The 15,264-nt window shown below is 39.3% G+C and overlaps 1 protein-coding gene across 3 annotated transcripts in view; it reads left to right on the plus strand.

The window, feature by feature from the left end:
• GRIN2A (glutamate ionotropic receptor NMDA type subunit 2A) overlaps positions 1 to 15,264 on the plus strand; it is a 291,808-nt gene that overhangs the window by 165,809 nt on the left and 110,735 nt on the right. For all 3 annotated transcript variants that reach the window (XM_043524160.1, XM_043524162.1, XM_043524161.1), the window contains one exon: positions 686 to 1,278. In XM_043524160.1, coding sequence (XP_043380095.1) covers positions 686 to 1,278 — 593 coding nt within the window. The remainder of the gene's footprint in view (positions 1 to 685; positions 1,279 to 15,264) is intronic.

Raw genomic sequence — 15,264 nt, forward strand, 5'->3', positions numbered from 1 at the left:
TTATTATTTTATTACTGGATGTAATACGATTCTAATTTGAGATGGGCAGAGTGACCTGAATGTAATGTGATGAGTAGTGAATACAGAGTATGCAAGTACAATGGGTCTGATTTGTAGAGCTGCTGACAGTTCCCATTGAAATAAATTAGATTTGTGGTAGCTCTGCACCTCTGTTAAGTCAGGCCTGTGTGTACAGTGTTGCTTCATACATATACTGCATATGCAGTAAAGATGCTTCCCTTTTGTTTAATAATCCAGCTGGACTACACTGCTTCACAATAAGAGTTGGTAAATCTACATCAGTATGGTGGAGTTAATTCATTCAAACAGTGTAGAGATCTATATGGTTCATTTATAACTACTAGTTTGACTTACTTCCTTTACCTTCAAGTGCTTTGAGAAATTTCCCAAGTAGATAACTAGATGCTCATGTCATTTTTCCTAAAGATTTAATCAGCCATTGCAATTACTGGTGGTTGGTGTTACTGACTACAAGAAAACAGCAACATCTGCCTGGCTGTGTTATATGTAAAATATAAAAAAGATTCTTTGAACTTTGTACAGTCACTGAAAGTTAGAGCGGTAACCATTATGGGCCTTAAGAGGACAGAAGACACAGACACCCTCTCTTCTTTGCACATCAGTCCAGTTATAGTAACCTTTCATTGTCTTTTGCATATTCTAGGATGTGATGTCCACATTCTTCCAGTTTGGGGCGTCTATCCAGCAGGAAGCCATTGTCATGCTGAAAGTGATGCAAGATTATGACTGGCATGTCTTTTCCCTGGTGACCAGCACCTTTCCTGGATACCAGGACTTCATAAGTTTCATCAAGACCACAGTGGAAAACAGTTTTGTGGGCTGGGACATGCAGAATGTGATCATACTTGATACTGCCATTGGGGATGCCAAGACCCAGATTCAGTTGAAGAAAATTCATTCATCTGTTATCCTGCTTTATTGTTCCAAGGATGAAGCTGTTTACATTCTTGATGAAGCCCGTTCCCTAGGCCTTACAGGCTATGATTTCTTCTGGATAGTCCCCAGCCTGGTTAGTGGCAACACAGAAATCACTCCCAAGGAATTTCCTTCAGGGCTAATTTCAGCATCCTATGATGAATGGGACTATAGTTTAGAAGCTCGGGTGCGGGACGCTCTTGGGATTATCAGCACAGCTGCATCAGCCATGTTGGAAAAGTACTCCTTCATTCCAGAAGCAAAAACCAGCTGCTATGGACAACTAGAGAAGACTGATAGACCATCTCACACACTACACAAGTAAGACGTTCTACTTTTTTCCTTTACTGTACATGGTTTTGAAGATTATTTTTTTCAGATTAGTACCAATATATTTCCTTGTAGTAAAATAATACTTTTTATTAATCCCTTCAGCCTCTTTATAAAAGATATGCTGTATTTATTGTTTGTCAGAGATCTCCAGGGGATTTCTACAAAAAGGTCTGGTATGTTGTTACTTGTACTATTCTATGCATGGAACTGATGCCATGCTCCTTGCACTAGAGAGCTACCATCTCTTTGGATCTGGTACCTTCATAAATTTGGTTTCAGCATAGTGGGTTGGTGGGACATTAGTTAATTATCCGTTGTGTCTTTAATCATTTCTCAAAAATGTAATGTGGAGGTGAAATTGCCAAAATACTATGCAGGCCTTGACTGAGTTTGCGTTACTCCCATTAACTCCCAGAGGACCCTAATTAGTTGATACTTTGTACATCTTTTTACTCTGTGTTAAAATGGTGATGCAGGAAATTATACGAGTCCAGGGTAATCTGGGCAACTAATAACAGACAGGAACAGAAGTCTGTTACTATTGTAGTTTTTTGCTACCTCTGCTTGTAAGTATTTTACCTTGGAAACTTATGTAAAAAGTCATCAGCATTAACCCAAGTTGACATGGAAGTATTCTCGCAATACTGTGTCACTTTTCAAACGGGAACTGTTTGTTTAGTTTCAATAAACTCTTCTCTAGTCTTGTCTTAGGGGCATTGGGATGCTCGAGTAAATGTAAGTCAAAGTCCTGACCACTTGTGAGAGCACCTTTAATAACCACACTTAACTGCATTCTGCCTCCCTGAAGTCTCCCCTGCATATGTAATTGGATATCGTATTCTTCAATACCTGTACTTACATGGCTGTGTAATGAATGATGCTGTGATGAGTACCAAGATGTATTTGAGCAAGTATGCTTGGGAAGTGTCCAGTCAGGGAACGGCAAGAATGTCCTGTGATTTAAGTGGCAATCACACAACACAAATAAAAAATATTCAAAGCCGTGCTTATGGGAAAGAATTTAAGCACTCTAGAGGCTGAAATATTTTTGTATAAACTATTCATTGAATAATTTCTAAATAACCAGGCAACATAGTAAAAAATGGAAGTCTGAATAATTCACAAACAGAGAAAGCAGCCAGGTTCTGGTCCTCCTAATTTCTCCAGTATTTTGAAAATGTGAAAAGAAAGAGGAGAAATATGTGTATAGAATTCCTAAATACAGTAACGCATGCAAAATTGTGGCTATTTTCTTTTGCTGATAATGAATGTGACTTATAGGTATAGTATATAGAAATACATAGTTTTGAGAGAGAAATCAATACACTCTTATATTTTAAATAGAATTAAGTAATACATTTATCCACCACTCAAATCATTCTCTCTTTCTCTTTCTCTTCTTTTTATTCCTGCTGGTATACCATATTGCTTTTCCTTTTCCAGAGTTATGACTCCTGACACACAGTAACTTTAGAAAGGACACACACACACACACACACACACACACACACACACACACACACACACACACACACACACACACACACACACACACACACACACACACACACACACAACTAGAAATCCTCTCCAGAAATACCATGTGTGTGAGATACCTAATGGAATGTCAATCAGTAAAAGGGGCATTGCCCGTATGACCTATAATTTGGCTGCTGCTCAGTATCACAGTACATTCACATTAGAATATTTGCACCCACTGTGGCCAGGTATTAATCATTTACTCTGGGTTTATTAATAAGCAAAAAATGATTTTATTAAGTATAAAAAGTAGAATTTAAGTGGTTTCAAGTAATAACAGACAGAACAAAGTACGTCACAAAGCAAAATAAAAGAAAACATGCAAGTCACAGCCTAATACATTAAGAAATTGATTATAGGTAATATCTCACCTTCAAAGATGTTCCAATAAGCTTCTTTCACAGGCTAGACCCCTTCCTAGTCTGGACCCAATTCTTTCCCCTGGTACAGTCTTTGTTAGATCCAGCAGACATCTCAGGTGGTAAGCAGGGGTTTTCTCATGACTGGCCACCTTTTTTGTCCTAGTCAATGGGAGCCATCGAGATTTTAAACCACCATTAATGGCCCACACTTTGCATAATTACAATAGGACCTCAGAGTTATACTTCATATTTCTAGCTTCAGATACAAGAATGATACATGCATACAAATAGGAGGAATATATTCAGTAGATTATAACCTTTGTTATGATAACTTACAAGAGACCTTTTGCATAAAGCATATTCCAATTACATCATATTCACACTTCTGAGCATATTTCCATAAAACATATGGAGTGCAACGTCACACAGGGTGCATGTGTAAACCTCCAGATGTGGAGAACAGATTTTCTTTATGTCCACTTTCATTCACTATGGTCGCTTGCTACAGCATCTGTAGCCCAGAGCTTTGGCTTCTTTTGGCTGTGGATCAGAAAACATATGCCAGCCCAGTAATGCAAAGTCACTCATTTCAAATTAGTATAGCACTGGGTGAACAGTTCAGCAAAGAACAGAAACCTAACTCTTTTAAGTCTGGAGTATCCTGACCCACAGCAGTAGATTTATAGTGCCTGCATGCTGGATATAGAAGGTTAATTCTAAACAGTGTGGTAAATAGTTACTATACTACCTAAATTTAGAGCAAGACAGAGGGGATTGATGGCAACACTGACTTCCTTAAAACAAAAAAAAAAATGTGTCTATTTGTCCTTTTATGGTGGAAAACAGAAGAACCCTTAAAGGTATTTAAAACTCCAGTCTCCTAAAGGTGAAAGGGGTGACCGTTGTCAATGAGTGAACTTATCAGAAGTGGGGAAATGTGCTTTTCAGAGTCTTCTAAGGCCCCTAATGGATGGCCACCACAGAAACATGTTAGAATTCACTTCTAAAACATCTATAGCAATGTGTTTATAAAACCGTGTTGCGGGAGGCTGACTGAATTAGCATGACTTTCCAACGCTATTTTAATGGTCAACTGGTTTTCACTTTGCTTGCAGAATCTGTGCTGCTTCAGATAGAGAATGTAATTAAATTTGGGGGAGATTGTGAAGTGGGGTTGAGAAAAGGAGATTGAGTTGTGCTTTCATATAGTGTAGAATAGGCATGCGTATTTATATTAAGAATTGGTATGTAAAATTATGGCATCCAGGAATAGCTGCTTTTCCTTTCAAAACGGCTCCACTTTGGTGCTGCTGCCGTCTATGTAGAAGTCATTGCCGGCAGTTTCTGCTAAATGCCAAATCCTGTATCATGTAGAGCTTTTCTTGCTTCATATCCACATTCCATAATTCGTGTGGCCCTGGTGAGGAGCTGCACTAAGCGGTAGGCTTCCTCCTCCTGGCTCCCTCCATCCCACCCTGAGCCTCTGAAAGAACTGTGGAAAATCACCAGAATTGCTGCAGAAAAATCTGTGAATTCCCCCCTCCATGGTGTAGGGGAAGGGAGGAGGAAGAGGAGGGAAGGGAGGAACACCCAAAAAACTATGCAGTGACAACCTGTTACAACATAGCTACTGGCAATATGTTTCCAAAATCATTTATTCTAAGACAGAACAAATCTGAATCAATGTCAGATTCACTGTAATCTCTATACCAAGTTTTTATTGCTCTTGATTTCTTCTTATATTAAGTATATGTCAACATTTTTAAAAAATCCCCAAAAAACTACTGACACTGTGCTCACTAAATCACACAGTTTAACATTAGAGCTTACACTGAAAAGATAAATTCAGCGTTAACTCTGCACCCCAAATTCCATGAATGTTGCAGTCTTGAATACCTTTCACAGTTATACCCTTTCACTTTTAAAAGCTCTTGTATTAAAAAACCACTGTTCAAGGTGGAAGTCCGTTTTAAAGCTTGGATATGTTTTGAAACATTTTCCCCTGTTCAGTCACTCGCTGCTTTGGAGCGGAACTAGCTATTTAGCATTCCTCCTCTGTGTGATCTTGTGCTGCCATTAAATCTGTATGACTACAAGGGGAATGTATGCATCTCCGCAGTGCAATTAGGCTGTAACATGAGATCCTACAGTATGTAATGCATAATGCACCTGCAAATTACTGGTGGATGGAGCTGTAATATACGACGGTGAATAAAGCCACTTTCCTGTTGGAAGCAGTCACGTCTACCTATAACATGAGCATAAGTTTTCCTGTATGGAAGACAATTCATTCTCTTCCAAACTTCACAATATAACAGGAGTGGGGAGGGTGCTATTTACGGTTTATAGAGGAAATGTCACAATAATAAGAAATTGCTTGACGTAGTTACTCTAATTAGTCATTTTTATATTTTTAAAAAATAATTATGCTGGAGTACTCAATTAATATTTACTGTATAATGCCAGAATCAATATATACAAATGCTTAGCACTTCCATAGTGCTTTGGAAACATTAACCCTCTTAGTACCGTGGTGCAGCAGATAAGTTAAATGTGCTTCACTTTTACCATCAGAAAAATGGAGGTTACCTATTTAAGTGCATTGCCCAAGGCTACACAGCAAGCCAGTGTCTGAGCTAGGATTAGCACTCAGGGCTTTCATGCTGCCTTGTTCTATTTTAAACTAAAAAAAATACATGAAAGCAGTATTAAAGGACGGATTTAAACAAGGAGTATTGATGAACGGGGGAAAGTCTAAAATTACTGTAAATAGTTGAAGGGCTTAAGGTCCACTATGTCATGCCTTACTAATCTGTATTGAATGTCTCACCATAACAGTGAATTACACACGTGATACAGCTTGCAAATGCCAAAGCTGAGAACTCAGTGGGGAGTACTGTATCTTGAAAAAACCCCTACAGGATATAATACCTGATGCTAAATGAAACAAGCTCAGGAAAGAAGCAGAAAAAAAGAGGCTTTTAGACCCTCACTTTTATTATCACTATCAAATTCAGCTTGAAACCTAGCATTGTATTCTAAACCCACTTCACTATACCTAGTTCGTTTGTAAATGAAGATAGGTAACATTTTACACACTATTTTTTGCATCCAGATGATCACTTTAAGCTCTGGATTTTTTAAAAGAAAATCTGTTTTGAAGTGAAATCTATTACAAAGCAAAAACTCTCAATGTTTTACCCCTTGACTCCTGTGAGCAACGCACTGGCTGAAGGCATTTTATCTCTCTTGAGCACACACAGGCTGTCTCCCCCCTTCACTGCAACTCTAAGATGCTGTTGTTGGCTTTTTTATACACAGGAAAAATGCTGGTTTGCTTGAATTTATTGGGATAAGCTGATCGATGTCCATTTCTAATATATGTGGGGAGAAATCGGCTTTCCCCTAGAGTCTCTCACCATGTAGAAAAAATGTAAAGGAAATTCAGAGTGAGTAGTTGAAACATACATATTTTTCAAGTTAATGTCTAGAGGTTTACCTTGAGTAGCATTAAATTTGGGAGCATAGGTAACAATCTGCAGTTGAGAAAAACAGAATGGCTGATCTGTTGGCATGTTCCCTCCTCACTTGCAATATACCCATAATCTCCCAAGGCAGATATACCATTACACACAGTATGGTCACTAACATAACAATACAGTTAGAGCTAGCAGTATATTAACACGATATCTGAACAAAACTCCCTCTCCCAAAAAACCCTGCTGATCACTATGAGAAATTCTGCCCTCCCATGAAATAAAAAAGGTGTATGTGTTGTTGTTTTTTTGTTTGGTTTTTTTATACATGCCATTGGAGTTTTTCTAGTAGGGTAAAAATGTATAAAGTTTTGGAACAAAAATCAGGGACAATTTTTTTTTTGCAAAATATTACCCATTTTTCAATCAGCTCAGATGTGTTCCTTGATGAACATAGCATAATTGCTATTCTTTGCCCTCACTCCTGAATAGCAAAGAGGTTTGGAGGTGCATCTACAGATACACTACTAAGTGTGGGCGAAATGTATGAACCTACTTACAGCTACAGTGACTATGTGGCTTTGCTGGGTGGGTAGTGAATCTCCCTCTGATCCCAATCTGTGGCCAAAGTGTGAGTCTGGAGCAGTGTGCCCAGCCACTACTTACTCCTTGCACAGTATAAATGCAGATTCTGTGCCCTGCCCCTGTCCTGTACACAGGCCCCATCACTAGCTTGTGTGGGGGCTGGTGCAAAGCCTAGTACGAGTGGTCATTCTTGTACTCTACTTCATCGAGCTTCAATGCAGAGCTCAGGCGGTGCAGAGGGCATTGGTCTGGAGAAAAGCAGTGCTTAGGAATACAGTACCTGATCCTCCATAGCCTCAGAGAGACGAGGTACGTGAGGTAATATCTTTTAGTGGGCCAACTTCTGTTGGTGAGAGAGACAAGCCTTCGAGCCACACAGAGCTCTTCCTCAAACCCTTCTACAAACCCTGTACACATACATGGCATATACATGGCGAAGTGGAGCCATCTTGAATGAACTTTGAGGCTTTATTCAATAAACAAACCAACAAAACACTGACAAATATCTGTCTATTTCTGTTTTGATTAACTTAGTTTGTACAGGTTTCAGAGTAGCAGCCGTGTTAGTCTGTATTCGCAAAAAGAAAAGGAGAACTTTTGGCACCTTAGAGACTAACACATTTATTTGAGCATAAGCTTTTGTGAGCTACAGCTCACTTCATCGGATGCATTCAGTGGAAAATACAGTGGGGAGATTTATATACATAGAGAACATGAAACAATGGGTGTTACCATACACACTGTAATGAGAGTGATCACTTAAGGTGAGCTTTTACCAGCAGGAGTGGGGTGTGGGAACCTTTTGTAGTGATAATCAAGGTGGGCCATTTCCAGCAGTTGACAAGAACATCTGAGGAACAGTGGGGGGCGGGTGGGGGGGGGGAATAAACAAGAGGAAATAGTTTTACTTTGTGTAATGACCCATCCACTCCCAGTCTCTATTCAAGCCTAAGTTAATTTTATCCAGTTTGCAAATTAAATACATTTGTTAGTCTCTAAGGTGCCACAAGTACTCCTTTTCTTTTTAGTTTGTACAGTGTGGCTTACAAAAACAAACCAATCTAACAACTTCTTTGAAAATTTAAAATCAAGTGGAACTTAGACTTCAATATGATCCTCTACCCACATTCATTCCCTGATTTCACTCTTGTCTCTGACATATCGATGTTGCCAACATGCATCCTGTCTGTGAAAGCAATGCATTCCTTACATGGGAAAGGCTTTTTATATAACAAGCCCTGATATTAATTCATTTGGTTCAGTACTTTGATTCCAGCTTCCAGCAATGCCAGATTAGTTCCTTTTTTTCTTTTTGAATTTGAGTCAATCCTAATTTTACATGAACACAATGGTTTGATGAATAATCTAACAAGTCTGTGTAATGCGTGTATGCCGCAACAGATCTCTTGACAGCCAGTTTACTGAGGATTTGCTTATTTCATTAAGTTCTGTCAAAAATTGGGATAAATAAACATAACATAGTTTACTACATGATTGAGAATGTTTCATTACTTAACGGATTATGTCTGGAGCAAAATGTTTTTGTCACTAGTAGGACACTTGCTGTGCAGTCCTAAATCAATATGGAACGATAAAAGCATATTTGGGTATGCATTTATTTTCAGTCAATACAAGAAAAAAATCACTCCTTTTTCTCCCGATAAATCCTAGAATTTCTTGATAATGCATCGTACTTAATTTCTGAAGTTCCCTTGACAGTTGAATTGGACCCATTTCACTTCCATTGATTATACCAATGATTAATTTTACCCTCTGTGTTTGGTACCGGGCTATAGCTTAAGAGTCAGTAATTCCAATCTCTATTTATAATTATATAGATGGACAGCATACTTGACATCTTCTGCTTAGTATCCTATTTTTTGGCAAGTAGTCCAATGCCTGAACAAGTTGCCATTTTTGATGGCTATAATTATCCCTTTTGAATGACAGTTGCTTATGTAAATTCTTTCCTATCACCTATGCTATCCTATCCCATTAGTTTTATAAGGCAGCATTCGTCATCGTGTCTTATAATGGATTTTTTTTTAAAGGAATCCAAATGGCAAGTGAAACCACTATTCTTCTGCAGTGATGGTTCATTAATTAAAAGCATTTATGAGGACGTGAGCCTTAAGGTGTGACTGAAGATAATCAAATCTGGCTTCTGGCAGATCTTCAGAGAGTACTAGTTGCATAGATGAAGGCCCTCAAATGCGTGCCAGGCTGCCAGTCCTACCAACTTAATTTTAAACAACCCACTTCCAGGGTACCCTCGGTGATGTGAAAAAATTATATCTTAACCAAACAAATGCCTGAGAAATACACTGCAGTGAACCATTCCCTGATGGCAGGGGATGGATTAGATGATCAAATAGTTCTTAACTTTCTCTAGTTTGTTTCTGCATGGATGATGGCTCCTGATTGGCAACCATGGCACAGTAATTAACCGATCTGATTGGTGAATCATTGTGTGGCAAGTGTAGCTCACTACTGAAGAGCCTATTTTAAACACTGCAAGCTATATTAGCATCTTTGATTAATGCACACAATCTAGTTGCCCCCAGTGCTCTCTGAAGAGTGGTGTTAATGGAACTCTTGTCATATTCCACCAGCCCAACAGGAGTTGCATGTGACACCACTCATCCAGCTAAGACCCCACTGGATAGTGGCGTATCATTGGTGCTGGCTGGCTAGTAGAGGTAGTGTGTTTTTGTAATTACTCAAAATGTAAACAACACATTTCTGTGCCAAATTAGGTCAGCGTAGAGTATGAATACCGAGAGTATGAAAGAGTCACAACAAAAGGTTCTTTAGGAATTTAAAAGGAGTCCCATTTTACAGACGAATTGCCACTTTTTGCAACTTAAATATGTGCCTCTTTTCCCCAGAATTTGGCACAAATGCACCTGAAGTTGGCATTGAAATGCAACATTTAAAATTGGCGCATTCTTGCTTTTTGGTATATGAAAAAAGATATTTAATCAGATTTCATGGAAAAGCTATGTTTGGAGATGCAAAGTTACCCCAAATGGCAAAAAGTTAATGTAAAAAAATGTTCACTATTTTTTGCAAAGCATGAATTATGAATAATAATGTTGGCTCACTACAACCTATTGTATTTCTAAAGTTTGTGACTGCTAGAAGCAACTATTTCCAATGACCAGTGATGGCACACTAGATTGGGAGGGCTCTGAGTTACTACAGAGAATTCTTTCTCTGGTGTCATCTGGCTGCTGGGTCTTGCCCTCATGCTCAGGGTCTAACTGATAGCCGTATTTGGGGTTGGGAAGAAGTTTTCCCTGGGTCAGATTGGCAGAGACTCTGGGTTTTTTTCACCTTCCTCAGCAGCATGGGATACGAATTATTTGCAGGTTTAAAGTAGTGTAAATGGTGGATTCTCTGTAACTTGAAGTCTTTAAACAATGATTTGAGGACTTCAGTAACTCAGCCAGAGGTTGGGGTCTATTACAGGAATGGATGGGTGAGGTTCTGTGTCCTGCAATGTGCAGGACGTCAGACTAGATTATCATTATGGTCCTTTCTGACCTTAAAGTCTGAGTTATGCTGCACTATTGCTAACCTGTAATGACCGACATTGCAGGCTAGAATGCTGAGCCATCCTTTACAAGCTTTGTCCAGTTCCCCTCAGCTTTTTTTATCCTGTCCTACTCTTTGCTGCTGATTTTGTACAATCCTGGGCAAAATGACTTCTCCAGAGCTGATGCAACTAACACTTTAAGGAGCAGCTGGCAGGAGGCGTAGATAGTTGGCATGCCACTCCTTTTTCACAGCCACTGAGCACATTGTTCCCAAAATGGATTCATCCTGTGCTGGCCCCAGGCCTGGGATTCTACAGCTCCCTCAGAACCAGGATATCACAGACGAGATGTACCCAGGACATAGGGGAACACTTCCTATTTACCACACGGAAGGGTTTGAAATAAGAAAGAAAAGACAAATGTCCATATTGTAAGACCTTTTAAAAAAAAAACAAAACTTCCCAAGTGTACAGTTGTGTGTAGTTAAGAGGTACATTCCAAAAATGCATCAGATCTTAAAACAGATCAAGCTAAATACAAAGGGGAAGAGTAATTAAAAGTAAACGAGTAGATCATTGGAGTTTTACATGATACCCAGTGCAGTCTATGTAGTATGCCATATACAGTTCCCTGAGTTTCATTAGCTTACTTTTTAATTGCTTCTTTAAGAAGTCTCTCTGATAATGTATATTTCTGGTGTACCTGTTGATAAGTATTTCCAGAATTACAAAAGTCTCACATAAAACCACATTAAGGAAGCTCAATAATTCATGGATTCAGTTAAATGAAGAAACAAAGATTAAAAAGTGGGAGTGGGTCCAAGTTTTATAAGCTTCAGTACTGGGTGAATGCCAAACCAAAACAGACTGTCTTCCTTGATTATTAAAGTGGCTGATTCATATTAGTTGGAGGAAACTGAAATATTGGCAGACATCATGTTTCCTGTAAGATGTGATCAACTTTGAAATCTAGAAATTCCTTCTTTTCCAAGAAAAAAGACTTTGATGAAATCCATATTTCTTTGAGCCTCCACCCTCTCTCATTTTCTGTGCATTGCCTGCAGTTGTTTTGGAATTGCAATACTAGGTAGTGAGGGAGAGCACAGATGAAAAATGATGGTCCAAGTTGATGGCACCTGTGACATTTATTGAGTTTATCAGTTTGTTGGCAGAAAGATGAGGCCAGGAAATTAGTGGCTGAAGTTCAGATAGTAAAGGATCCTAAGGACTCGTCATCTCTTTGAACATGTATTCTATTTCCTAATCACCATTGAATTCTATTATTGCTTACGTTTAGTTTAGCAATGATATATCTTGTTTTAGTAATAACTTTCACCCCTTGCCTGCTAAATTAGTTCTTCCCAGGACAATGATTTATTGTGGAGGTAGATGTTACATGAGCTTCAGAAGTCCTATTCATATTATGCTCTGAGCATTACTCTGAGATTCAAGTTTTCTTCTTGAGCTGTGTGGGATCAGTGGTACCTCTTTAAAACAGCTCAGGCTGTTAAAATTAATGTTGGCAAGAAGGCAATAGGAATTTCCAAATGTCAGTTTTAGGGCAACTGGAAACCAAACAGAACTGCAAATTGTTGGATTAGACTATAACCATCTTCCTCACTGTGACCTGTCATTCATTGCTCATACTCACATTTCATTATAAGGCAGAACTGAAATTACATTATGGTTCTTGTCATGTATTCATGGCCCTGTGTATTCTTTTGGTGAGGATGAGAAGCCTTATCTGTCATTAACTCAACTGGCCACTAGATGTCCGTATTGCTTTTCTGAACTACAGATGAAAGCAAATTTCTCTTGTAATTACAATAAGAAGACTCTTAAAGACAGAAGTTTTGAAATTCATAGTTTGAGGCTAGCAGGCACCATTTCCACAAGGCTCACTGTTGAGAGATATGAGATGCTTTCACCTTCTTCTGGAATGAAGTATGCTATTATCTCAGCTGTTCCAAATCCGAAAGCAAAAATCACACCTTAGCCTCCTGTATTTATTTATTAAAGACATTATATGGTATCCCTTCCAGTGGCATCTGGCCATTCATTCACACAAAAATGTATATGAAGTCACAAATATTGGAAGACCCAATACATTTACATACAATGAACCCATTCCTGTTACTATCAAAAATCAATGGTAAAACTCCTACTAACTTCAATAGAACCAGGATCCAGCTCAGAGATACTTTTAATGGCTGCCCAAGTTAAAGACTGAGGACTTGTCTTCATGGTACAGTAATGCAGACCAGTGAGTTGTGAATTCTATAGCACACAAATGTGTTGTGCACTAACTGGCCTGTGTAGACCCTGCTGGTACAAACTGAAAGTTCCCTAGTGCATGTTTACACAAAAGTTCAGTTCATAAAGAGTGACCGTACGTAACTGAAAATTTGGGGTAAACTTAGGAAAGCAGAATGAAACTACTCAGATTGTGACTCTGGGGATAATAGTTCACCTCTTGTGAAAAGTGTCATAGGGTCCATAGCAATCTCCCAGGCATTCACAACAATGTGGGGATGTGATTCTGTGAGACTTGACAGAAGAGCATCGACTATTGAACCAACCTTTCCTGCAACACTTTGCTTTTGGTGGTCTCCCATCCAAGCACTGAGCTGACACAACATTGGGAATTGGATATTATTACAATCCAAGTTAGCCTGGCCTGCAGATTGTAATAGCTCAGTCTCTTGCCAGCATTTGTGCTCTCAGCAGCAGTAAAAATGGCTATTTCTCACCTCCTTTTCTGACCCTGGCACAGGGGAAGCAATTTGTTCTCAATATGTCTGCATGGTGGCTGCCCCCCTCCCCGACAAAAAAAAGAAAGTCTCAGAGCCTGTGTCAGCTGACTCAGGCTTGTGCTATGGGGCTAAACTCTGCAGTGTAAATGCTCCTGCTCAGATTAGAGCCTGAGATCTGAAACCTGGCAAGGGAGATACCGAAGCCAGTGAGGGATGCCAAAACTATCAACCTGTAATGTAGGTAGGTTGTAGTGAGTCTGTTTCTGCACTACCTTGAATTTAGGCTAGTGCCCTGTTTCCTGTCATCTGTCTGTAAAGAGCTAGAATATTTTTTTTATAGATCGCTTTCCTGGCGTCTCTTGGCTGGTGCTCTTCAAACATTCCTCATAAGTGGCACCCAACAGATTTATTTTTATTCTATTCCCTTTTGAAGTGCTTCTCCCAGTACTTTGGGTATAACGTTTGGCCAGTTGGGGATGAAATATTAAAAAGACTGAAACACTGAAGTGTCAGAAACCACCTCTTTTAACAGTGAGGTGAGTTCCACCTTGACAGAACACCACGTTGCGTAGCAGATCAACCTCTTGTGCAGTAATCAACTCAGAGCCTTCCCGAGAAGCTAGTTCTGACACTTTCATCAGGAGCAAAGCAGTGTGAGCCTCACTGCTCATACTGTGAGTCCTCTGTGGGTAAATACGTGACTTCAGTCACTAGGGGTGTACATTTGGTATCTTTCACAATCGCTAATTTCACTTAAATGTAATAAGACATGGTCAAATCTAGCCAAGATGGATTGATCCATTGTTAGTGCCTCCCTTCGGCAAAGTAGGATGTGAGTGTCTAAATGTTCATTTTTGGTGGGATTTTCCAAAGTGTCTGAGTGACGTAGGAGCGCAAGGATTATTTATTTTCAATGAGACCTGTGCTCCATTGTTACTCAGACACTTTGGAAAATCCCATTCTTGGCCTTTACTCAGAAAATCTCATGATTTTGACAGAGCGGCTTACTGTTTCCAGGTCTTTACCCTGAACTTCTTTGGCAAGGTTGATGAGATGGCTGTGGTGATGAATGTCTGGCAATATCTGGAATCATCAAATCTTCTCATTCCATATCAGTCTTAGGTTCAGGTCTCCATATGCTTTAAAAATTGTGCTGGTCTTATTGTCTGACCTCCTTGAGATGGACAAAGATCCGTTCCAAGTTAACAGATACAGAAGAATCAACCTGAAGTTTAATAAATTGTCTGTGGATTCTGGCATTGATAAATGGAGTCACCCTTTTTATACCCTTTTTCCTTTGAGGGACCCCAGAGTGGTGTTGGGTGACTGCTCATCTGCCCTGAGAACTTTCTCTGTGTGGTTGCATCGGGTCATACTTTTGTCACTCCTGCTCAACACATATTTAAAGTGGTGGTTTAGGTTGTAGTCTCATCAGAATGCTGATAACATATAGCTTAAATGTCTTTTGTTGACTACTGATGTTGTAGAATGTCTGCTTTCATTTCCAATTGTTTGGCATAAATAAGAACCTGGATAATAGCAGGGTATCTGGTTTCAGTCCTAATAATCTTAGAGATTATGTAGATGGAGGAAGCATCAATAAAGTTTGATGGAATGGGAATGATGCCTGCCCCTGTTATAGAGGAGGTATACCCAACTTTCCTCAAGGAGTTTCACAATATACAGATATGTTTGAAGCCCCAGGTGACGCTTATCAATCT

This window comes from Chelonia mydas, chromosome 10, assembly GCF_015237465.2.
Source record: "Chelonia mydas isolate rCheMyd1 chromosome 10, rCheMyd1.pri.v2, whole genome shotgun sequence".
Taxonomy (NCBI): Eukaryota; Metazoa; Chordata; order Testudines; family Cheloniidae; genus Chelonia; species Chelonia mydas.